Source organism: Chanodichthys erythropterus, chromosome 1 (assembly GCF_024489055.1).
Source record: "Chanodichthys erythropterus isolate Z2021 chromosome 1, ASM2448905v1, whole genome shotgun sequence".
Taxonomy (NCBI): Eukaryota; Metazoa; Chordata; class Actinopteri; order Cypriniformes; family Xenocyprididae; genus Chanodichthys; species Chanodichthys erythropterus.
In genome coordinates, this window is record NC_090221.1 from 20,389,674 (window position 1) to 20,414,859 (window position 25,186).

At 36.7% G+C, this 25,186-nt stretch overlaps 1 protein-coding gene across 1 annotated transcript in view; it reads right to left on the reverse strand.

Moving 5' to 3' along the window:
• Window positions 1-25,186, reverse strand: part of unc5a (unc-5 netrin receptor A) — a 238,326-nt gene that overhangs the window by 100,536 nt on the left and 112,604 nt on the right. The window contains exon 2 of the mRNA XM_067381855.1: window positions 18,068-18,289. Within this exon, the coding sequence (XP_067237956.1) occupies window positions 18,068-18,289 (222 nt within the window). The remainder of the gene's footprint in view (window positions 1-18,067; window positions 18,290-25,186) is intronic.

A 25,186-nucleotide genomic window follows, 5' to 3' on the forward strand; every position in this document is an offset into this window, starting at 1 on the left:
TAAAGCAACGTGAGCTGAACAGGTGTTGATCTGCATCAAAAATCATCTTAGTTGATTGGCGACAGTTAAAAACTGTAAATGTCTTGGTGGATTGTTTATGTTCAGTAAGGCTTGAGTGACAAGCAGAACTAGTCACAAAAGCATTTCTTTTTTGCATATCTGAATAAACGTATTAACGCCAATCTTCACACACAAAATGCTGCCTTACAGTATATCTACACACTGAATGTGACAAAAAAAAAAAAAAAAAACTAACACACATCATCTTAGATTGTAGTAGAAATGTATTATTGAGTTCAGGTTTTAACAATTGTATCTACCCCTGATTTTGCAAAACGGCAGCATATGCAAAAGAAAATAAGCATTTCAATCAGAGATGGAGGAAAAAGGCGGAGCAGCAACAGATGTCAATCAAATTAGTCGCTGTTGCCCTTCTCTATCAGGCTTTTCTATTAGCACTCATTCTGCTTTAAGAAATATGAAGAAAGAAACGATTGGATTGAGTGAAATAAAATCTGGGGCCAGTTGCATAAACATAGCCACCACGTTAAGAGTGTGTCTAAAGAGTCTGACCAACTAAACAGTTAACTAAAAGGACTTGAAAGGACTCCAAATAAGACCAATCTACCTTTTTATGTAACTGACCTTATTACCAGCCTTGAAGAAACAAATTAGATGACTAACTTACAGTATAAAACTAATCTTAGCAGTTCATGAAACTGGCCTCTGAAGTAACACTGCATTTATCTAGCTGACAAAAAAGTTATGGTAATATAGCAAAATATGGCATATGGTAATACATCCAAATTAGGCAAAGAAAAGAGTAAAGGAAAGCTTTGGTTCAGAATCAATGCAAATGCTCATGTTGAACTAAAAAGAAAGACTTTTTTTAAAAAACGTAAAATTAAAGGGATACTTTACCCAAAAATTAAAATTTTGTTATGATTTCTCACTCTCAAGTTGTTCCAAACATGTAAGAGTTTCTTTCTTCTGTTGCATGCAAAAGAAGATATTTTAAAGAATTAGGGATGTCCCGATCACGTTTTTTTGCCCTCGAGTCCGAGTCCGAGTCATTTGATTTTGAGTATCTACCGATACCGAGTCCCGATCCGATACTTCTATAATACATGAAAAAGAATAAAGAAGGGCGAAAAAACAGATCCAGGAACAGTGCTTTTCAGGTTTTTCAGGTATCTAACAGTCGTTTTCACGTACAGAAAATGGATAAAGTAATCAAATATAAAATATCACTGCAAATTATCTTTACTGTATAAAATAAATAAAGATTAATCATTATTGAAGTTACAAAAACTATTCAGTCAAGAGCAGTGAGTGATTTCTTTGTTATTTGTTGTTTTATTTAACATTAAATACAGGCAGCAGGAATAGTTTTTCTCCCTTTAAGACATGCACAATTCAGTACATACCTATACTGTTCCACATGCGCTGTCTTTCTCGACTAATATACATTCACTTAAGACATAACCGACTATGTTTGCTAGGATACTCGCTAGGACGGGCATTTTTAAATAATTTTTGTATGAATTTGTACGCTGAAGCGCAAGACGTGAAAGAGAACTCAGTATTTGCGCGCTGACTGGAATAAGCGTGTGCGCGCTTCGGAGGAGCGCACACAAATCTTCTCACAGCGCGTGCGAGTTCTCTTTCGCGTCTTGTTCTTGAAGGTTTAAATCAGCAACTCTTAAATTAGTTAGTTTAAACACAGATAGCAACTTGTGCTGTTCAGGTCTCACCTGTATCAACACCCGGGTGATGACGGCGTAAATGACTGGACATGAGAGCAGACGGCACTCGCAGTTAAGAGTGACTGTTTTGTCCACGCTTTTTGATTATCGTTTTGCGCATCCATCGACTGAAACATACATTATTTGAACTCTGTCTGTCTGTTTTCCACGTTGCTATTTTAAACAAACCATACGGTACGGTTCGATTTTTTTACCGAGAACCGTTGCACCCCTACATATATATCCGAGTCCTGATCGGGAGGTAACGTCCGATTCCGATCGAGTCTGAAACCACGTGATCGGGCCCGATTTCTGATCACATGATCGGATCTGGACATCCCTATAAAGAATGTTGGTAACCAGACAGTTGACAGTAGCCATTGACTTCCATAGTAATTCATTAATTTCTACATGAAAAAGTTCAGGCAAGAATTAAAACAACAACAACAACAACAACAACAACAGTACATTCAATATTAGTACTCAATTCAAGCAATCTAGAAATTAAAGCATAAATATCATCAATATAAAATTAAAGGTGCTAAAGAGGATGTTTTGTTTTATACATTTTTGCAATATTACTTGAAACTGTCTTTACTAACTGATAAAAAAACTATTTATTAGGTGCACTGAAAGGAATAATATTAATATACATCATCTGTGCACATGGGAGGGCCTTAAAAACATCAGCCAATCGTTTATGCGATCATCGTGTAAACGATTGGCCCTCTGGCTTGTCAATCACTGCCATTACGTTCCTTGTGAGAGATGTGCATGCGCTCATTTAAAAAACTCAGTAACAGTCTTTGGTTTCTCAGTCGACGAAAAGATCCTCTTTAGCACCTTTAACTGCTGATCAAAAAATGATTCTGCGTGATTCTTTGGACTTGGTGTTTTCATTTTCCATAAAAAGTATATATATATATATATATATATATATATATATATATATATATATATATATATATATATATATATATATATATATATATACTAACTGAAGTTTTAAAAATGATGCGATATTTATGGACTTTCTCATGACTTGTACATCACATGTACAAATTGTTGAATTAAACACATAAGTCTGGATTCAATTTAAAGCATAAAATGTGAAGGCAAAAACGTTCTTCCACCAATCATTGTGCTTCTGTGTACCTTCACTTTGAGCTGTAAAACGACAAGCATCCATGACTCGTACCATTGGAAACCTCCCAATGTATGAATATTTCCAGCACCAGCCCCGAGGACACCACATCCCATTTTCTATGCCATTCCATGAACATTTTCCCAATCCTGAAATGCATTCTCTCTTTTTGCTCCCATCACTGCCATTTTAATTATGAAGTAAACAGCTCTCCGGGGCACTTAGCAGCCTCTCTACGGTGTCAATCTTCATTTCCTACCACAAAAAGCAACACATCTTAATGTTACAGTATTGATAATCCATTGGTCTCCTAGTGCACAGTGAGAAAAATAAATGCTAGAATCACTACCACAGGCATGTTGTTAGTCTAGATTGCATTCTGTGCAACAACAAGGGCATAGCTCTTGATCAAAAAGTAATTACTTACTAGCTGTAAGCTATGGGCTGAGCTGAAATGGATTGTGGGAGAGCAGGCTGTGTATGTACTGAGAGGAGCCGTTTTCATCGTCCAGCAGAATTTCTGTTGTGCTACATGTTTCCTCTAAACTCACAAGATTTGGGGCACATCAGGTCAATGAATTAAGACAGCCATAATCAGACCTGAATTACAACTCTAACATCAGAGTAGCCATATTTGAACCATTTCAACAACACAAGGTTCTAATATGCTGATTTGGTGCTCAAGTAACATTTTTTTTTTTTTTTTTTTTTTTTTTTAATTAATGTTGAAAACAGTTTTGCTGCTTTGATGAATAGAAAGTTCTAAAGAAGTCTTTACTGTAGTATTGTATTTTGATCAATATAATGTGTCCTTGTTGAACAAAAGTATTAACTTACTGACCTCAAACCTTTGAATTGTACTGTGTATATAAAAGTCTCAGGCAAAGCTTTTAATGCAAGTCAAACTATGGCAAAACCAGAAAGTATTCTTTAAAGGCACTCATTGAGCCTGGCAACTTGTAAACAGGGAACATGGCAGAATAATAAAAACCCTCACACCTTGATTTCCTATAATTATAAAGAAGCCTGCAATCAGATTTCACATTTTAGAATTTTGTAAAAAGCCCTTTGGCATTTTAGTCCTCAATCTACACTCCTGGGCAAAAAATAGACCAAAAGCCCAAACTTATTGGTTAGAAAATTGGCAAAATGCACTACTTAAAAACCCATTGCTGTCTCAGAAAAACAGTTTGAATGAAGTTTTTGGCAGAATATGGGAAGTGATGAATCATAATGAAACATGAGTTACATGGTGATGCTCCAGGTGGGTTTTTCAGTCTGATGAGAAACAAACAAAAAAAAAATAAAAATGCATCTCTACCACAGTGAAGCATAGAGGAAGAGGTGTCATTGTGTCAGAAGCCTTTTTAGCTGCTGATATTGGTGAGCTACTTCACTGTAAAAAGTAATTTAATGCATTAGAGTACAGTACAAGTGAATAGTGCAGAATGGTGCTTCCCACAAATGAAAAGTTATCTTTTTAACAAGACAATGCTCCTGCCCAAATTGCAAAAACAACCAAGAAGTGACTTGAGAACAAGTCCATCAAGCTCATGTTTTGGCCTGGTCAGAGTCCAGATTTGAACCCTATAGTAAATATTTGGTCTCATATTATACAAATGAACTGGGAGATATTTTTGAACTAGTCATGAACTGTTTGAAGCCATTAACATTGAGTGGAACAGCACTAGTTATGTTTACAAGGACACCATTTGTTTCAATCGGAATGAAATTAATTTTGATTGATGACTGCGAGTATAATGTTTACATGACAGCTAAATAAAGTGATCGGGTTGATGTGCACATTTATATGTTGCACAAATACACAGTTTCCTGTATATTTGCATACTATTCTCTTAAATTTCTCATTTTCATTGTTTTAAAGAACAGACTTGATTTTTATCTACTTCAGGTCCTAATTAGGAGATGATGAGCACATTAAGCTTTGTGCTCGCTTGTGATGCTTATATTAGTCAAGCAGTAAAAAACACCCATTCCTGTGCCAAAAACAAAGCACCTGTGGATGAAAGCCCAAAGTCAAAAGAGATAACTTTTATTGTTGTTAGTTTCACTCAAACCATCCTTGTTCACATTACTTAAAAACTCATGCGACTACATGAACTTAATTTAATTGAGTTGTTTCTACTAAAAACCAGTATTGTCAGCTTTACTAAATAAGTGTTTGTTCAGTCAAATTAACATTGCTGAGTGAAAGGCACAAATTAATGTTGACAACTGCTAACTGGGCAGTGGATCCGTAGTTCCCAGCATGCTTTGCAAGGGACTGTAATAGGAGAGTAAATTTAGCATTTAAAGTGTTATTTTATGTGTTTTTCAGTAAAGGGAAAGATGTTGTTAGTTTATGTTAGTGTTTAATGTTCGGGTATGTTGGACATTTAAATGAATTTCTGTAATTTTTTTTTAATTTTGTGGTTACCATTATGCAGAAGATTGGCGCCTGTGTTTAAGCTGTGAGCACTCATACGCATGCTTATAGGAAGGAATTCCTGATCTCAATTAAATTAAGTTTGTTCAACAAGTAATTTTTTGAGTGCATTTTGTAGAGCAAATAGTTCATTTAATAAGGTAAATCAACTTAAATGTGTTCTCCTTACATAAACTTTTATAAATTTAGCATAAAATTCTTAAGTAAATTGAACATAAATATCATGTAACAGTGACAAATTCAAATGATTTGAATTTACTCAAAGTAATTGTGTAGGCTTTACTTGAAATTTCATTTGTTCATACAATTAAATTGTTATTTGTACAAATTACTCAATGTAGTTGTGGGGAACCCAACAATTTTTATTTTTATTACTAGCGGGACATTGTCCTGCTCCACTTCACAGACAGTGAGTGGAAGGAAAATTTGTGACAACAGCAGCTCGTTCCTCGCATCATACGTCATTACGCCATTTCTATGTCATTGCACATGTGCAGTGCGACTGTGGTAGTCCGTTTACAATCGGATTATTAGGGTATATGTAAACGCAGCCAATGACTCTTCTTCCTGTAAAAAGATGCCTGCAAATTGGAGAAGGCTAATCTGTGCCAAGTTATTTTTTTCTACAGTATTTGTGTATTCTTGCTAATTTCCTGACCAGTGATTTGTGATTAACGTAGTTAAGATCATTAAAAGACCACTTAATATTTTGCCATTTTTTTGGTTGGCTTTTCTTTTGCTCAGGAATGTATGAGATACTTTGTGAGTGGGTTGTTTGTGATCCGTGGCATGCCATCTAAATCTAAGATTAATTTATGCCTGAATCCAATGTTAACAAAAGCTGGTTCTGACCTTAAAGGGGTACTTCACCCCTGGAAAGATGAATGTGTATTTAAAAGTGGTCATTTATGTAGTAGAAATGTGAAATTATTTATGAATTTGGAGCTTTCTAGACTGAGAAAAGGCAGAAAATGTATTTTTGACTAATGTGGATGAAAGACAACAACTCCCAGAATGCACTTGTTTTGCTGCCCTTGCGAGGCCACGCCCAAACCACGCCTATCGGTTACAGGCGGCATTACCAGGAAAATTCAAACAACTAGGCTTGCTTTGTTACATATTAATTCTATAAATCGTGAGTTAGTTCATACATTTACAGCGAAATGGTGCTAAATTGCTTTGTACCTGGATGTACACCCAAAACCAGGAAAGGACAAGTAAGTTTCCATCATTTTCCGATTAAGTTAAAGATTTGGAGCAATGTAAACAGTGGCTGCGGCCCATCAAACACCCGAAGTTTGGAGATGACACCGTTATAGAAAACCTAAAAAAGCGCAGAATATGTAGTCTCCATTTCAAGCACAAGGACTACGAACCAAATATCCTTGCAATGAAGAGAACCATTCTGAAGGACACTGCGATACCATCGATATTCACTTTCCCAGAGGACGAACAGCCTGGGCATCTGGTACTAAGCGTATTTGCTTAGAGGTAAGACTCGCTGATACTAGACTGATCACACAGTAGCCTATATGTAGTGTTGGAGGTAGCAGTAAAACTGCAAACTTAGCAAAGTAATGTTAGATAGACAATTACATATAAGTTGCATATAAGTTGACTGTTATCAAAGTAAAGCCCCTGTTCTGTAAAACCGAGTTAGTCTATTTATCTATTTATGCTAATGTTACCACAAAAGCCTGTTGCTGTATTGGTTGAGATGACTGCAGAGACCGATAAATTTGCGAGATGAACCACTGATGTAGTGCAGACTATAACAATATATGTTAAGCTTAAAAATATAATTGACACCCACTTTTGATCAAATCTTTGATCTATGTCCGTAAGTAACCTCAAAAGTGCATATGTATGGGCGTGGTGAAAAAATGTGGAACTACCTGCTATTACTGGCTGTAGTTTTAAGCCTCTGGCCAAAAAAGCCTCCGATGACGCAAAATTACGATTTTTGCGTCATCGGAGGCTTTTTTACAGAATAAAACTGCATAAATCTCTCATCTCGGGCTGATATGAAGGGGGAAAGCACGGTAATATGAAAATACTAGTGGTATTCTACTAATACAAAGCTTAATGCTAAATCCTGAAGTAACCCTTTAAGGAAGCCTGATTTATAGGCAGCAATGTTACCTTATGTTTAGACTGTTTGCCTGTGCTCCATTTCTAAACAGTCTCTTTATGAAGCATTTGCAGTAATGCAGATCCCCTTGCTGTTGCTGACCTGGCCAGGCCAGTTAATGGGGCTGTCTGCTTCTGGATTACTGGAGCCGTTGACCTTGCCATCTGCTCCAGATGCCTCAACGCCAAACACTCTCCCAGTCTACCATTCAGACAGGATGAAATACTATTCCCATTAAAGGGAAAGTTGCTAATAATGCCTTATCAATTAGCCCCATTGCTATTGATTGATGTCTAGCAGGTGGCACGAGACGATTATGTTCATTTAGAGGTACACTGACTGTCCTCGCCTCCAACTCGTTCGTTTGATGCTCATTACAGCCCAGGCCTTAGATACATCAGCTACTGACTAAATCAGGCCTCTAACAGCCCATTAAAGGTGGTTTTATCACTGGTGAGTCTAATCTTTGCATTTCTACAGTGTTAGCAAGATGTTCTCATGTGTGATCATCTTCAGCTGTAGTCTGCTGTAAAAGTCATACACACCACCGTTCAAAGTTTGGGGTTGCAAAGATTGCATTAGACTGATAATATTGTGAAATATTACTACATTTTAAAATAACCGTTTTCTATTTTAATATATTTTAAAATATAATTTATTCCTGTGATGGCAAAGTTGAATTTTCAGCATCATTACGCCAGTCCTCTGTGTCACATGATCCTTCAGAAATGTTTCTAATATGCTGATTTGTTGCTCAAGAAACACTTAATATTATCAATGTTGAAAACAGTTGTGCTGCTTAATATGTTAGTGGAAACTAAAATAATAACTAACACACTAAAATGTTACTGACCCCCAAACTTTTGAATAGTACATACAGTATATAAACAGTTGTAATGATATTTTACAATATTACTGTTTTTACTGTATTTTTGATTCAATAAATGCAGCCTTGGTGAGCAAGAGAGACTTCTTTTCAAAAAAAAAAAAAAAAACTTTTGAATTTTGGATTATAAAATAAAACATTTCTACAAATCATCACACAGCCAGATTCATAGTCATGTTTGCCAGCTCTGATATAGATCATTATGTTTTATGAATAAATCTAATTTTTCTTATTGTCTGCACATCAACTCTATAAGCACCTTTTCTGGGTAGTTTCAAAAATAACAACGAATAATAATGTGATTTTTCTGAATAGAACCCTGTGATTGCTTTTCTTTCTGTTATTCAGTAGAAGTATGACCAGGAGGCCTGAGGTTTCGAGAAAAATCTTAACATGGCAAAAAGAAAGGGTTCATTTAATCAAAGGCATTAGAGTTTGCATGAACTTAATTACACTGTTCTGAGAGTATGTGCACAGGGTGGCAATAATTCTGACAGGATTCTGAAAATTGCCCATAATTCATTTCACCTTAGGACATGCACTCTTTCTTCTCCCACAAGTTAAACTATGCATCTATTTTTTATATGTTCTCCGTATAATTCAGAAGGTACAAAGACCACTGAAATTCTCTTTTTCTACCTGAGATCATCAATTAAAAGTGATTGAGCTAATCATCTTAGTTTGTCTGTAGGAACCCAGGAGCTTTGCCAGAGAAGAGTGAAAACAAGCTCAAAATGTTGGCATGGAGAAAAATCATAATTTGCTCATTTAACAAAATAAATGAAGGGAATCTGTTCCAAAGGAACTTAATTTACTTAAACAAATTCACTTTCATTTGATTAAGAAAATATGAACAAAAATTCATGCAGTCAAATTTGATTGAATGTCTTCAATATGAGAAAGATTCGCATAATCAAAACCAGGATCTCCAAGTAGCCAAAAAATAAATAAAAAATAAAGCTCATGGGAAATTTTGAATTTAATACATATCTACTAGTCAGTGAGATGTCTTATCAAAAGAACTACCTCTACAATTACTCTCAAAGTGTTGCCACAAATGACCGTATAAGTGGGAAATGAGATGTTGTCAGGTATGACAGATTATGTGAGATAAAAGCGATCAAGTTCAAAACCACATTGATCCTTTCCAATGAAAGCCTCTCAGAGGCAACAAATCAAATATAATCGTACAACCCGAAGAATTTGCAATCTTTCCCCCGTGTCTGAGACTACAGTGAATATTGCCATAATGGATCAGCCGGCATCCAGGTCTAGTCCATGCAAATCCACTGTCATCATTGATTTCTCTTTAAATGGATATGTCTTCATCTCCCCCCTGTCTTAGCTTTGTTTCCTCAGAAGAGAGGATGAGAAACCTGTGTGTGTGTAAAAGCAGGAGGGGAGAAGCTTTGAACTGGCCATAGAAATACAATTGAGATAAGTTACTGGAGACAGGTAATGAGAACCAATAGACTCCCAGGAAAGAATCGATAGTGGACACTGATACACTGGAGAGGAAGGACAGATCACTGCATTATTCTTCATTCGAGTAAACGCTGCAGATATAAGGGAGACGTGCACCAAGCAGACAGATACCAAATAGTTGTCGATAACTTGATTTTTGCAAATTCCTTCGATGAGATCAAACAGCCTCAAGGTACAGATGACTGAAACCCTGATAAGAATGAAGAACTCTGAGCAGTCTGAGTCTTAATGATGAGGGCAGAAACATGATGAAGGATGTGACATTTTAAAATATTGATAGCATAACATATTGATATTGTGTGCGTGTGTGTGTGCGTGTGCGTGTGTGTGGGGGGGATCTCATTAAGAAATGTCCAGGTAATTTTTTTCACAACAAAATTAAAAGGGGATTTGTATTGTGACATTATTTTAGCACATTTTTGCCCAAATTCATGTTACTCTAATGTGAAACAAACTCATGCTCATTACTTTAATGCAGCTATAGAAAAAATGATTTAGTCTTGACACAATGATTTCTTACTTAAATCAGCATAAATGAAATTCTGTACTATAAATCATTTAAATAAATATTAATAAGTAATACATTTACCCTCTGGTTCTCTTTGGTCATTTTTAAGAGGAACATTTTAGATTTTTTTTTTTTGTTACAAAAATTTGTTAAATGTTTTGTCACTTGATATGTACAACAACAACAACAACAACAACAACAACAACCACAACAACAACCACAACAACAACAACCACAGCCACAACCACAACCACAACAACAACAACCACAGCCACAACCACAACAACAACCACAACAACAACCACAACAACAACAACCACAACAACCACAACAACCACAACAACAACAACAACAACAACAACAACAACAAAATGATTTGAATGAATGAGGGAATTGGAAATGTTTGGTACTGCACCTAAATAAAAATGTTTGGTACTGCACCAAAATAAAATCTTACTAAAAGCTCATTTTTTGAGATATCAAACTGAAATTTGGAACACAACTTACTAAGATTTATGGCTTTGATGTTCTCACAGTAAAGGCCTATACACACTGGGACGAATATCGCACGTGTTTATCGACAGCTTTTTTAGAGACCTTTTTTGTGTTCATACCCAAGCGAACGTGCAAATTCACTCCCTGACAGTATATGGCGCTTGTGCTTAACGGTAGTGCAAAGAAACATATTTATGATATTAGTAAAGTTAAAGAAGATAAAAATGCAGTTATAAAATGGCATATACATGACATATGAGAGATGGTAGTCAGAAACGGTAGTGCAAATAAACATATTTATGAAATAGACATTCTCAACTATATTTCTTGAAAGTCAAGTCAAGTCAAGTCAACTTTATTTGTAAAAGAAAAAAACAAACAGTAAACATACAGAAATAATACACATCTATTGGTGTGGCAAAGAACTGGCAGAGCACCCATAGCGTGCATCTCAGTCAGCTCCCTAGTTCAGTAGTCAGTGCACTGATCAGGGAGTCGGCCAAATTCATTTACACGGTATTGTTACACGACCTAGGAAGCTATGGAGCTGTTTGAGACACAGGGATAGTTTGTAGGGGTCTTCCTTGTCTACTAATTTTCGCTTTGTCTTCTTGGTATCAATTTGTGCTTGGCAAGACCGTTTTGTGCTTGAGCGCCACCAAGTTGTGTTTTACTGTAACTTCAGCATCTCCAGGCACGTGAACAAAAGTGCCACTCTCATTGATCTGCCAGTTTTTAACGTGGCGCGTCAAACCAAATAACCGAACCCGAGGTGTTTTTTTTTTAAAGAAATTATGCTTTTACGCCTTCGTTTTCAGTTTTTTCTTTGTTTAGTCACAAGGCATTAAACATCGGTGATAATCATGCGCGATATTGATTCATTTCATATAAAATTTGAAAATATTTTTTTTGAGCATTTTGGATAATGTAAAATTCTATAACTTAAGTTCACTTTTTTATTTGATTTTTTTTTTCCACTTTGACAATGACCTGCTAAGTGTCGTCGTTTAAAAAGAGATGAAACTGAAGTCTGAGATCCAAAGCATTCAAGAATTGACAGTTTAAGTCCAGAAATTTCATTTTCAGGTTAATGCTCAAAAAGTGAATAAATGGAATATAACTACTGCATAGATATAATTTTGTAAAATAAAATCCCCTAAAAATATCCTGTACCACATACTTGGTTTCTTCATTTTTGTACTGTAGAATATTTAATCACCCTTAAAACAAAATGTAACTGCAATTAATTACAGAGAATTTATATTTTATTAGTTTTTACTCAATTGGATATATAAAGTAAAAAAAGAAAGCACTAAAAATGCACAAAAAAAAAAAAAAGTGATGGAGGAGGAAGAGAATGTAAAACTATGTAAAAATAAAGACATCCAGTAGCATCAGGTATGAATATCTGTTGTTGTAGCATTTCCTCAATTGTATAACACTTTGGATTACAGCATTTACTACATATAAAATGTAAATGCCATGACGACTAAAGACAAAAGCATATTCAGGACAATGACACTACCTAAGACACAACATCCATACAACACTGATTTCCTTTGCACCTGAGCTGGCAAGACAAGTGGAACTACTTTGTACTCTCCGCTTCAATGAGCTGACATATGTTTGAGTTGTTTATCTATTCAAAAGAAAAAGTCAGAAGTCTAGTTTACTTCCCAGCTCTAAGTTTGAGCCAGACTTTGTGAAACTACACAGGAGACGATGCCTCCCACTGCTCGCCTTTCAAAACACTGCTGACAGCACAATGTGGAAGTTGGAAGAGATCAATGTGGGTACCTTCGGAAACCTATACCGTTGGACATCTGTTTGTCCTTCATCTCTGGCCAAACGCTGCCCATTCATCAGCAACACAGTGGCAAGGGGAATGGGGTGTCATGTTGAGACCTTGTACTGTCTCACTGTTGACAGCGGAATGTATTCAAACAGAATGACAGTTACTGAAGTCATGCAATGCTTCAGCTAACATTCTGCAAAATATTCTGCTTCATGATTAAAATGCATTAAAAAGCATTCAATTTTTAAAAAAGCAAATTATCCAAACATCCAACAATATAGAAGCGTGTTTCCACCACTGAATAAAAAATAAATAAAAAAGGTAATTGCAACTTTTTATCTTACAATGACTTTTATCTTACTGACTTTTTTTTCTAGTCATTGCGAGTTTACATTTCACAATACTGATTTTTTTTCCCCTTCAGAATTGTGATATAAACTAAACAATTGTGAGTTATAAAGTCAGAATTTTGTGATATAAAGTGATATAAAAATAAAATGACTTATTTCAGAGAATACATATTGATTAAATTTGTCAGTAACACTTTAAAATAGGGAAAAGATATAAACTATTAACTAAAACTTTTCCCTCAATAAACTCCTAATTTACTGCTTATTAATAGTTAGTAAGGTATTTGTTAGGTTTAGGTATTGGGTAGGATTAAGAATGTAGAGTAAGGTCATGCAGAATAAGACATTAATATGTGCTTAATAAGTACTAATAAAAAGCCAATATTCTAGTAATATGCATGCTAATAAGAAACTAGTTAAAAGGCCCTAAAATAAAGCGTTAACAATTTGTCTTTTTTTTAACCTCTTGAAGCGCACTGACCTGCCCTCGAGTTTGACATCACTTTGTTTACATTACTATATAGATTAGTTACTATATAGTCTGATAAAATATTGATAATGTTAAGAAATTAAACATCTTTTGTAAAGTCTGAGGGTTTAGTGTCAATCTATAGTCTCACTACAGGCAAAAAAAAAAAAAAAACATTTTTAATGCACTGGTCAGTTTTGAGATTTTGGGTTGTGTTGGGCTCTTTCATAATTCATAACGAGTTATTGTTAGTGGAAAGAAAGCATGCACAATTTACTTTTAAAGGCCAGATTTACTAATAGTTTGCAAACCGTCTTTTGCCATTACAAAACTACTGTCAGGATTTACTAAAGACAAAAAAACAATAATAAAAAATAGCACTGAAAAGGTATGGACAGTTATTTTTGCAGCTGATCTTATTGCATATGCATTTGAAGGAGTTTCCCTTTCAGACACAAAATTTATGGAAGAAGAGTTTTTAAATGATTCATGAAAGGTGATTTACTAAGGTTTGCGCTAGTCAATTTTCTGTTTTTTTTTTTTTTTTTTTTTTGCCATCACCCAAAAAATCTTAAAGGTCTTAAACCTGATGCTAATATGCCCTGATCTTGTTAGACTGCATTGGTCATTATGGAAATGATCAGGCTGCATCTGTGTTCTTTAATTTACATGTCATCAGTACTGTATATCACATGCAGAACATTCCACTCCCATTTATAGAATGATAAAATGAAATATCAAATTTGTATTTTATTTATTTATTTTTTTACCCGATTCACCTCGGGTGTCTTAAGCAGAGTTCAGACTGCATGATTTTCAAAGCAGTCGGGTCACTGTTCTTTTCACACTGCATGACTATCTTGGCCAGCATTCAGTCGTTGCTGTGTTCATACTGCACGATGGATCGGCGACAGAAGGTTTCACACTGCATGACTTTACAAGAGGAAGAATCGCCGACAACTCTGTCTGGCACACAAACTACATTTCACAACCAAACACACGCGAGATGTGACAAGGAAACAACGCGATATCACGCGTGCAAGACCTGAGTTATTATTATTATTATTATTATTATTATTAAAAACGGTAGCCCGCAAGAAGCTTGCAATACGAATTGCCTGTGTGCTGATTTGCAGCGAAAACAAGAAAAAGAAAAGAAGAATATGGAGGAGGAAATGGTTGGGGAGACTGTGGATTGTGTGTTCTGCAACGAGAGTTGGAGGTAAATAAATACTTAACTTTTCAATGTGCTGCTGTTGCGGATGGTCAAGCAAATGTTTGTGCTTTGTTTCTGTTTGATAGAATTATAATGTTTATCTGAAACGAAGCCATGCTTGCTGATATTGTGGTCTATAACTCCTCCCCGAACTCCCCGCTGCACTGTATCTTGCTCTCTCATTGGCTGTCTGTCATCGCCGATGTAGTTTTCAGTCAGAACACTTTTCACACAGCAGGATTTTGAATCGCCGACAGGTCCAGATATTTAGCATGCCAAATATCTCACAGGCGTCGGCGACTCGTCGGCGATTCTCTCGAATCGCGTCTTTGCTCATTCACACTGAGTGATTGTCACTCGCGTGAACGAGCACCGATTTGCCTGTGATTTCGGGCATTTGTCTGCGATTTCTCAAAACCTGTTGGTGAGCCAAAATCGGGGCTAAAATCGTGCAGTCTGAACTCGGCTTTAGCTTATGTTAAAATATTATTTTTCATTTTATATTTTTGGCACTACAGGGAGAAGCAACATTGCAATGGCCATTAAAATCTGACGAAAAAATTGTTTCTGTGTTGAATCTGTTGTTTTTAATATGTTGTGATCTAGTAAACATGGTCCAAAGTGTCAATCGTTCCAGTGGGCAAAACATACACTAAGTAAGTGATGTGGGTGACAGTCAAACAGACTAAGCGACTTCGCATCGGTGAATGAAGAATGTGCATATGCATTCACAGTGCGACTCACCGCTAAATAAATAAACACAATGTACTGTCTGACAAAAGAAACTGAATGCTAATAGTCTAGCGCGTGCATGTGTTATAGACAGATGACAGGAGTTTATGCCTGTCTGCTCTAATACCTAGCGGCACATCCTCCATCTTAAGAAATGCGACATTCCCCTGAAAATTGTTGCAGCTCCTCCGCAGCATGTCATCCGCACGTCAGCTCTCCCAATCAGCTGTCACGCTGTGAATTGGAGGTTTTAAGTTACAGATCACTTCTGAATCCTAGCACACGCGTGACGTGCATCCCTATGCCCCTACGCTGCCTCTGCCAAGGAGCGTCAAACAAACACACAAACATCCGCTTGCTGAATTCTGACGAGCCGTCCCCGCCTCCTCCTCCTGAGAGAACCAGGGGAAGACGGTGAATGGGAGAGACAGAAAGCCCTTTAGGAAATTCTTTTATACTATTGACGCTAGGAACAATACTGTAGGAAGTAGAACTGAGTACTTGTCAGCAGATCCCAATCAATCATGAGACAAGTGAAAACACAGCGTGTCCACATAAGAACAGGTAAAGCTGAACAAAACAAAACAAATCGGCCACATCTCTGGCTACAACTGTTCTCTGAGGGGAAAGAGTGATTCCAATGAGGAATAACAACATAGAGCTGTCTTTAAAAGAGAAACTGTGCTGGACTTCAATTGTTTGTTTTTTTTTTTTGTTTGTTTGTTTGTTTTTGTTTAAATAAACATAGTTCTAGCCTTAAAATCACATTTGAAGACGTAAAACCGTGTTCTCGGACATGCGGCCACGAGTGGCTTATTGCTTTCATAAAAAAAAATCTGCAGTTAAAAAGACACCAATGTTCAATAAAGAGTTACATTTAATAATAATAACAAACAATTCTTCTGCCAAGTATCATAAGTCATTAGAACGACCACAGGGACCACTTATACTGTAGTTGCCAAGAAACACACACTGATATGCTGTCTCAATCCATCTCTAGTACAATAGTATTTGTTGCACAGGGAGTCAGTCATGTTTAGTTCTATTGTTAAAATAGTTCGAAGCACCAAATCATCTCCTAGAAATTCACAGAATGCATCGTAAAACAACAGTGAGCATCAACTCTTCACAATATTTACACCAATGTCGTGCAAAATGTATTCCCTCATCCCTTCATCCAATCTACCTTCCTCAATGCTGTTAGCACTATGCTAAGCTATTAGCAAAACCGGAATGCATCTGAAAACACACACAATTGAAATGTTTCAGTAATATGTGATGTGTTATATTCAATTTCAAATACATGAACGTGTTTTCATAAATAAGAACAATAATTACACTGTAAATCTTTATAATTAATTAAAAGTTGAAGTAGCTTTGATGAGGAAGGGTCATATGATTCTGCAGGGGAAAGAATCTTGCTTGACAACAAAACTGGTGGCAACCAAGTTAGACACTACAGCTGTTTGAAATCTAATTACAACATTAACAGCATCAAACATTCAAATTAATGCCACTATTACAATTAAATTAACACCCAAACTATATTGAGCAGACACAATAAAACATTTAGCTTTCAATGTGTTACCCTAATACTTATATATTAGTGTGCCAAGTTTATAGAATGAGCTTTGACCTTTATGTTGCTTGCAAACCATGAACAGCCTATGGCTAATCTAAATGATTCTTATACACAAATATAACACTAGTCTGGAACAATGCTGCCATTTCTGCCATTTTACAAAAGTTTTCACTTTGTGCATATCAACATCTCATAATAATGGTTAAATCACTGTAAAGCAAAGGATTGTGGCTTTATTGTTAAATAAGATTATTTAACTAGATTATAAAACTGACATTTGTTGAAGAGGACTGGCATGCTTTTTACATTTTCAACCTTCTTTAGTGTGAATTGCTGCTGTTTAAGCATGGAAAAATGTCTGCAAAGCTACAAAGTCTACTCCAAAGGGAGTTATTCTCTATATCAGTAAACATGGTTTCTGAACCCTCTGAAATGCCTCAACTGTAGTCAAGTTTTTGTCCATGAAAGTACGTCACAATATTTCTCATGTAAATAATTCCTGCGCCAAGGCATCCACCAAATAAATCATTAAAAAAAAAAAAAAAAAAAAATGGGGGACAAGGCCTGGTTCTGTTGCGTTAGCAGTGTTGAAACTTGTGGTTATGGTAAAGTGGCACGACATTTCCAAAACATGCTCCAAGCGGTTGACCAATCACAAAACAATAGGCCAGCTGACCAATCAGAGCACATTGTGCTTTTTTGGGAAGGAGCGGCTTCATAGAGACCGTAACTGAACAATGTCAAATATGTGAAAAATAAGGTGTTTTTTGAACATTCAAGTATGAAAACCTTTTCTGAGACACCACAAGCAAAATCAAGACTTTCCAAACTAATCCAGCAATTAATGATACACAGTACACTAATGCAACAGAACTAGCTCTTTTCATGATATGGGCAGAAGACATTTTGAAAATTGCCTTGAAAGAAGTCCTTGTATTTTGATACTATACTACAGAAGAAGAAAGAGCATCATATCTTGAAAGCATCCTTTATAGGCACTCCTATTCTCCAGTGCCATTTTATAAATGCTGCAGGTCAGCTGGCTTTATTGTCAACCTCGAAAAGAGTGCTGAGCGGGTCTACCTGTGGCAGGATCCACATCACGCTCGATCAAGTGCTGATCCTGGTGAACCCATTCGCCGTTGCACTTGAAGTAGATCTGAGTGGCAGGGGTCGAGCGGCAGGTGAGGGTCACAGGCTTGTTCTTAACGATATAAACATCATCAGGCTCCACCAGGAAGTGTGGCAGCAGGTCAGAGAAGGCCGCAGGAAGTGGATGCGTTACAGTGGCCGCATGCTCTCCACCTGTAAAAGCAAGCGAGATGAAAAACTTTAGAAACAGGTTGTGGTTTGTTCAGATGCCTAAAACCTTTTAGTAGTGCAAAGAGATAATGAGTGTATCGGATTTAATTTCACACTCCGAACCCCGTGAGCGGACAGATTGCTTTTGACACGCACCTGAGTGCAATGCTAATCCTGTGCATCCGTATTTAGTAGTATACAAATAATCTGCCAACCACAGCTGACAAAACGTCTCCGCTACAGCAGGTCTGAGGAATAATGCTAATGATGTGGTGTTAAAAGGGCTTGCTTTGTGGCATAGGTTTGTATTTCTAAGGTTTGCTTCCTGAGTGGAATTGGTTTGTATTCTAAGACAAAGAGGCTTTGAATGGGCTGATCAAGTGGGCAGGCTGTGATGTCAGGAGATGGTGAAGGGTTAACTCATGAATATTAATTAGGTTGCAGTGACTGGCTAGGTTTGATAAATAATGTAAACAACTTACATCACCAAGAAGAACTGATCTGAAATGTAATTTAAATAATTTAACATCAAATTATGTTAAATGCAAAAAACTTGATATCTAACTCACTATAAGAAATACACAAATGCAAGCCCAATACAGTCAATATTTTCAGTGATTTTCTTTCTTATTTGTGAACTTCATCCTTAAACCTGCCATAGACCCCCAAAAGTAAAAATAATCACAGGAATTTAAAAACGAACCAATTATTTCCCATTCAACCTCTGACCTAATAAAAAGCTTTCATACTATATTTTAATCATAGAGTAGACAGTTTTTCATAAATTACATTTAATTTTAGTGCATTAACAATGTATCAATAAAATGTATCATGTGAAAAATGTATTAAATTTCTTAATATTTTTAAACTTGGAGTCTCTCAGACCTGGAGTCTAGTTATGTAACTTAAAAAAAAAAAAAAAATGAAGGTCATATGATTTTAAATATTAAAAATGCCTTAGAGTATAAGGATTATCTCAGATTTGAATATATATTTAGATTTATAATAGACTTAAATAATCAGAGTTAAATATCAGTCAGTTTCAAGACAAAGTTCAGTTGTTTAGACTTAAAAATGGTTCAAACCCCCCTGGACAGAGTCTTATTCTATTATTCTATTACAAATAAATTAACCGCCAAATATATTGAGCAGATAAAACAAACAAAAAAAAAAAAAGGATTTGATAACAGTAACAAATGCGATAACAGTAATATTGCTTCTGCTTGCTTTAGTTTGACTCCAGCAAAAACACATTGTAGAAAACAACATCAATAACATGTTCAGCGTGTAAAAATTCATTACATTTAATTGTATTTCTTCACCTAGATTCTGAGACCCCATATAGTTATGTATTTTTTATGAAGGATGATAGGATGAAATATTTTACAATCAATTCTTACAAGATGAAAAAATGTCATTTTGAGATACTAAAAAGTTCTTGCAGTGTATTTATAACAGATTTAAAGGATCAGAGTTAGATATCAGTCAATTTCAAGTTCTATTATCAGCTGTTATGGGCTTAACAAAAAGAGGTTAAAGAGCCCCTATATAGTGTCTTATTTTCTCTTGAAAGAGACATATGCTACTATATTCCACCACACACACAAAAACAATGTGTGTGGGTTAGAGAGTGAGTCCCCTTGTTAACAGGCCGAGTAAAAAGCTTCTGAGTAGTATGGCCTTGTCAGTGTTTGCCTACAGCGGTGCTGAATCCCATCTCTACTCTCTCTGCTGTTAATCACTGCCTTTTAAGATCAGAGCTGATGGACTGCAGGCCATAAATCCCTCTTGCTGAATGACCACGGCACTTCAAAACATGCTCGGCGGGCCCTGTATCCAGGGCTTTAACTCAACTCTTTATTACGCCCAGGCTGAATGCAGTGACGTGACTGCCAGCCATTCACTGACTGACGGCCGCCGTCACATTAAACGTGAGACGCACTGGCTTTTATTCCGACGGCCCCCGGTAGCGCAACGCAATCAGGTGAGGAGTGCGTCCTGCTGTTTACGGATCAAAGATCTGGCTGACTTTGTGGGCGGAAACGTTTCTCCCCCGTGTGGATTTATGGAAGCAGCGCAGAGGCGGTTGGATTCGATGTGTGGAGATATTCAATGAGAAATCATCATTAATCAGAGCTTGGCCCTGCGACGGGAGGGAGAATGACTCTTTTGCGCGGCACGGAAACGAAGCCCTACCCTATCAGTAATTTTGTTGCTTCATTTGTTAGCTGCAATGTTTTTCTGGTCTTCGTAATTAAGAATGAATTGCTAATTTATCCTTTTCCGCCCACAATCCAGAGCAATCAAGCAGCCTCAGATAACTGTTTACTCCCTCTTTATACTGGTGGTCCCACACCATTGTGCATCATACACAAACACAAACACTACATGTCTGATATAGCCTTCAGGACTGAACTCATTTTTTAAAGTGATCACTTTTGATAATTAGTTATTCCCTCGGCATGATTCTCTTTACAGTGTTTTGTTCTGTTTGACTGTTTTTAGGCCCCATGGAAATGCTTGTTCAAATAGCTGCGAACCATAACTTGCTTGCATATAGATTAGATTCAAAGCAAAATCAACAAAATCAACAACTCCAATTTTGATTTCATGAGGAAAGGGGGGGGGGGGTGCATTCCAACAACCTTGGAATGCTTGTCCAGGTGCACATTATCAGGAAAACACCATCTTGTTTGGAAAAGGGCCAGATCAGGGCGCGAATGACATTAAATTATATTAGATTGCAAGTTTAGAGTGTGTATTTTCATCTTGCGCCACAAAAACAGGTCGCATCCTGCTGAGGAGGTAACCATAGCAATGACAGGCTGCTTAAACGCTTTTGGTGGGGATTAGTTTGGAATGGTACATCAAGAAAACATAAGTAGTCAATGTTATATTTACATTTCACAGGCTGGTTTTGTTTAAAATCTCTCTATAGTCAATAATTTTATCCCTTAAAACTCATCTTTGATCACAAAAATTACATATTTAAAAAAAATTCTTCATGTCTTAAAATAGTTTGAATGTAACTCTACACCCTTGCCTCATTTAATATACACGGATCAATGAATAAGCAAATTAGCCCCGCCTCCACTCGCTCACGCCAGCTCAGAGATCCACTCGGTCAACTTACTAAGGTTAAACGCTGCACCATGGTATCGCTCTTTACAAGGTTATACATATAACGATAATTAATATGATTATCCTTTTGCTTGACTGGATTATCAAGCAGCTAATAATATGTGTTGCTAATGTTACACAAACCATGTTCCCATCCGCCAAACAGCTGCCTTCTAACAATGAGTATCCTACAAACGCTTTGAACAACTCAGAGCGTTGGTGGAGAAAGGCATATAATTCATCATAACGTCGTAACATACATCATACTAAATCTACGCGACTTATCATATCAACAGAAAAATATATCGGGATAACCTTCTCTCGAAACTCCCCTGCTAGTTCGCTGTTAATGACATGCTAAAGCCTGTCGGCATGTTGACGTGATTGGCTACAAGGTAATTTGACGTCACAGGCACCAGCAATTTTTCACCAGTCGTTTTTTTCACTTAAGTTTTAAGGAGATAAAACTCAGCAATGGTGTTTACATATGAATTTGCACATGGTTTGTCTTGAAGCATATTAAAAACACCACATAGAAATAACATTATAAACTTGATTTTTCACCACGGGGGTCTTTAAGACTTTAAGAGAGCTAAAGTTTTGGGATGCCATAATTGTGTTGAGTGAGATGGCATTGTGTTGAGGGCATGCCCCCGAACCCCCCTTAGCAAACTAAATTTTGGGATCTTTGTATAAAACCCTGTGTACGACACTTGCACACACACACACACACACACACACACACACACACACACACACACACACACACACACACACACACACACACACACACACACACACACACACACACACACACACACACACACACACGTTTGTTTTTGTGAATTGTGGGGACTTTCCATAGACTTCAATGCATTTTACACTGAACAAACTGTACATTCTATCCCCCTACCCTGCCCCTACCCCTAAACCTAACCCTCACAGGAAACTGTGCAAACTTTTACTTTTTCACAAAAACTCATTCTATATGATTTATAAACCCATTTACATTGTGGGGACCGCTGGCTGGTCCCCACGATGTAGGTGAACTCAGGTTTATATTACATCATGGGGACATTTGGTCCCCACAATGTAATATAAACAAAAGCACACACACACACACACACACACACACACACACACACACACACACACACACACACACACACACACACACACACACACACACACACACACACACACACACACACACACACACACACACACACACATCAAAAACAAAAATCACTTACAGCATCTTTAAGCAACTGTAAGCTTCCTAGAAGGAGGTCACAAGGTCACATTCAGATAATTAAGCTAATTTTTGTGGACTGTGATATTCACAAAAATAATTATCAATAGCTGGAAGACTGCTGTTTATGACAATTTCTATCACAACGGGCTTGTGGCACAGAGCGCAAAAAGCACATCTCTACTAATGAAACTCCAAAGCTAACGCTGACCTTTCCGGCAACTTTCTCATCTCCCCTGCAGAAAACCACAACCCGGGTCACCCAGGTAGCATTAGCCCAAGTAATAAACGTCAGCCTCCACACAAAGACATTACCCAGCCGTGCCAGCCCTGCGCAACACGTCATAATAATGCTGCTCTGCTCATTTCCTTTTGTCATTTTACGTGGTGTGCTGACTTGCTAATTCATCAGGGTGAAATACAGTGAAGAGCGAAGCTACGGCTATTGAACCTCCGCTAATGTATCGTGTACGTGTTAAACTCTTAATAAAAACTAAATGTTGTGTGTCCAATGAAGGACATACATCACTTTCCAGTTTCGCCCCCCTCTGTTACATTACATTTTGTGCTACAACAGACAAGTAATTTATCTTACAGGGACATTCATTTATTAAAAACATGCTCAGATGAATTGGGAATTCAAGCCGTTCTGTTACAAGCAAAGTATGGTGCAATCAAGGCAATTATTGCAGGTCAAAATGGCTTTTTTTCTGCTGATGTAAGACCGGGTGCCCACGGGATGTGGTCCGTCTAATGAGCCTTAATTTGGCACCGTGATGATGGCCATTAGCTCCTCATGGTGACCTTTTCTACGACATGAGAGCTTGGTAAACCAGCAGGCTGAATCTGTCCAGTTGGGCTCTATAAAGAGTGCAAGACTGAGGTGAGATATGACCATCATAAATTAGGTTTCAAACTATTCATGACTGTCCACATCTGTTTTTCAGACCAGTCTCAAGGGTTTCAGCTGTATTGGACAAAATAGAAATGATTGTTTTTTTTTTCGCCAGTATTTCAAAGCATTGCAATATTTTATCCTCACAATACCGAAATGATATTCTCACAACAAGAATCTATCTTTTCCCCTCATAACATTGTTATTTATTTATTTAGAGCCAGCCAAGATGCACAATTCCCATGTTGTACTTTTTCTAAGATATATTTTTGGCTGTACTGCCTTTATTATGGAGGACAGTTCAGAGAGAACTGGAAACAACCGGACAGGAGAGAGCAGAATGGCATCGAGAAATGACCAAGAGTCGGGACTCAAACTCAGGTTGCCCGAAGCACTATTGCTCCATATGTCAGAATCATATTATTTTTATTCGAATGTGCCAATGCTCTACGCTATTTCAAAGGCCCAGCAATAAAGTAAAGCAGGAAATTCAGAACTAGTTGCACAATCAGAAAAGTAAAATATAATTTTTGAATTGCAATACAATTAACTTGCAATGCAAGAAACTGAATTTTATCAAACATTACGATATCAATAGAATAAGAAATTCACTCTTTACAAGTAATGAGTTACTTTGAATTAATAAAATAAATAATAAATGCATAAATGAATAGATTTTTTTTTGAGATACCTAAAACATATTATATGTTACTAATATATATTAATAATAAAAATAATTCTACCATGTAAAAAAAGAGCCTCAAGCGACTGAAAAAAATCTTCAAATGAAACACTGCATTACTTAAGGTACAATGCAAATGTAATGAGTTATTTTGTCAGCTTCCAACACTTACAGTGGATTCCCACATGCTGCATCCACATAAGAAAAGTTTAAATTTATTTTATGGATCCGTTTTAGGTGGATGTGTCAAAACGCAAAACTGAATAAAGGCACATTGTTGTAATTTAACATAAACAAAAGGAATTAAAGCTACAATGTGTCAGATTTTTGCAGTAAAATATCAAACAACCACTAGTCCAGTGTTATATATTTTGTACAGTTAAGTACTTACAATATTTCAAATGTTTCCAACTATTTGTAAATCGTGGGAAAATTGCAATTTTAAAGGTGCCATCAAATTGAAAATTGAATTTACCTCGGCATAGTTGAATAACAAGAGTTCAGTACATGGAAATGACATACAGTGAGTCTCAAACTCCATTGTTTCCTCCTCCTTATATAAATCTCATTTGTTTAAAAGACCTCCGAAGAACAGGCGAATATCAACATAACGACTGTTACATAACAGTCAGGGTGTACGCCCCCAATATTTGCATATGCCAGCCCATGTTCAAGCATTAGACAAGGGCAGCCAGTATTAACATCTGGATCTGTGCACAGCTGAATCGTCAGACTAGGTAAGCAAGCAAGGACAATAGTGAAAAATGGCAGATGGAGCGATCATAACTGACATGATCCATGATATCATGATATTTTTAGTGATATTTGTAAATTGTCTTTCTAAATGTTTTGTTAGCATGTTGCTAATGTACTGTTAAATGTGATTAAAGTTACCATCGTTTATTACTGTATTCACGTAGACAAGAGCCGTTGCTATTTTCATTTTTAAAC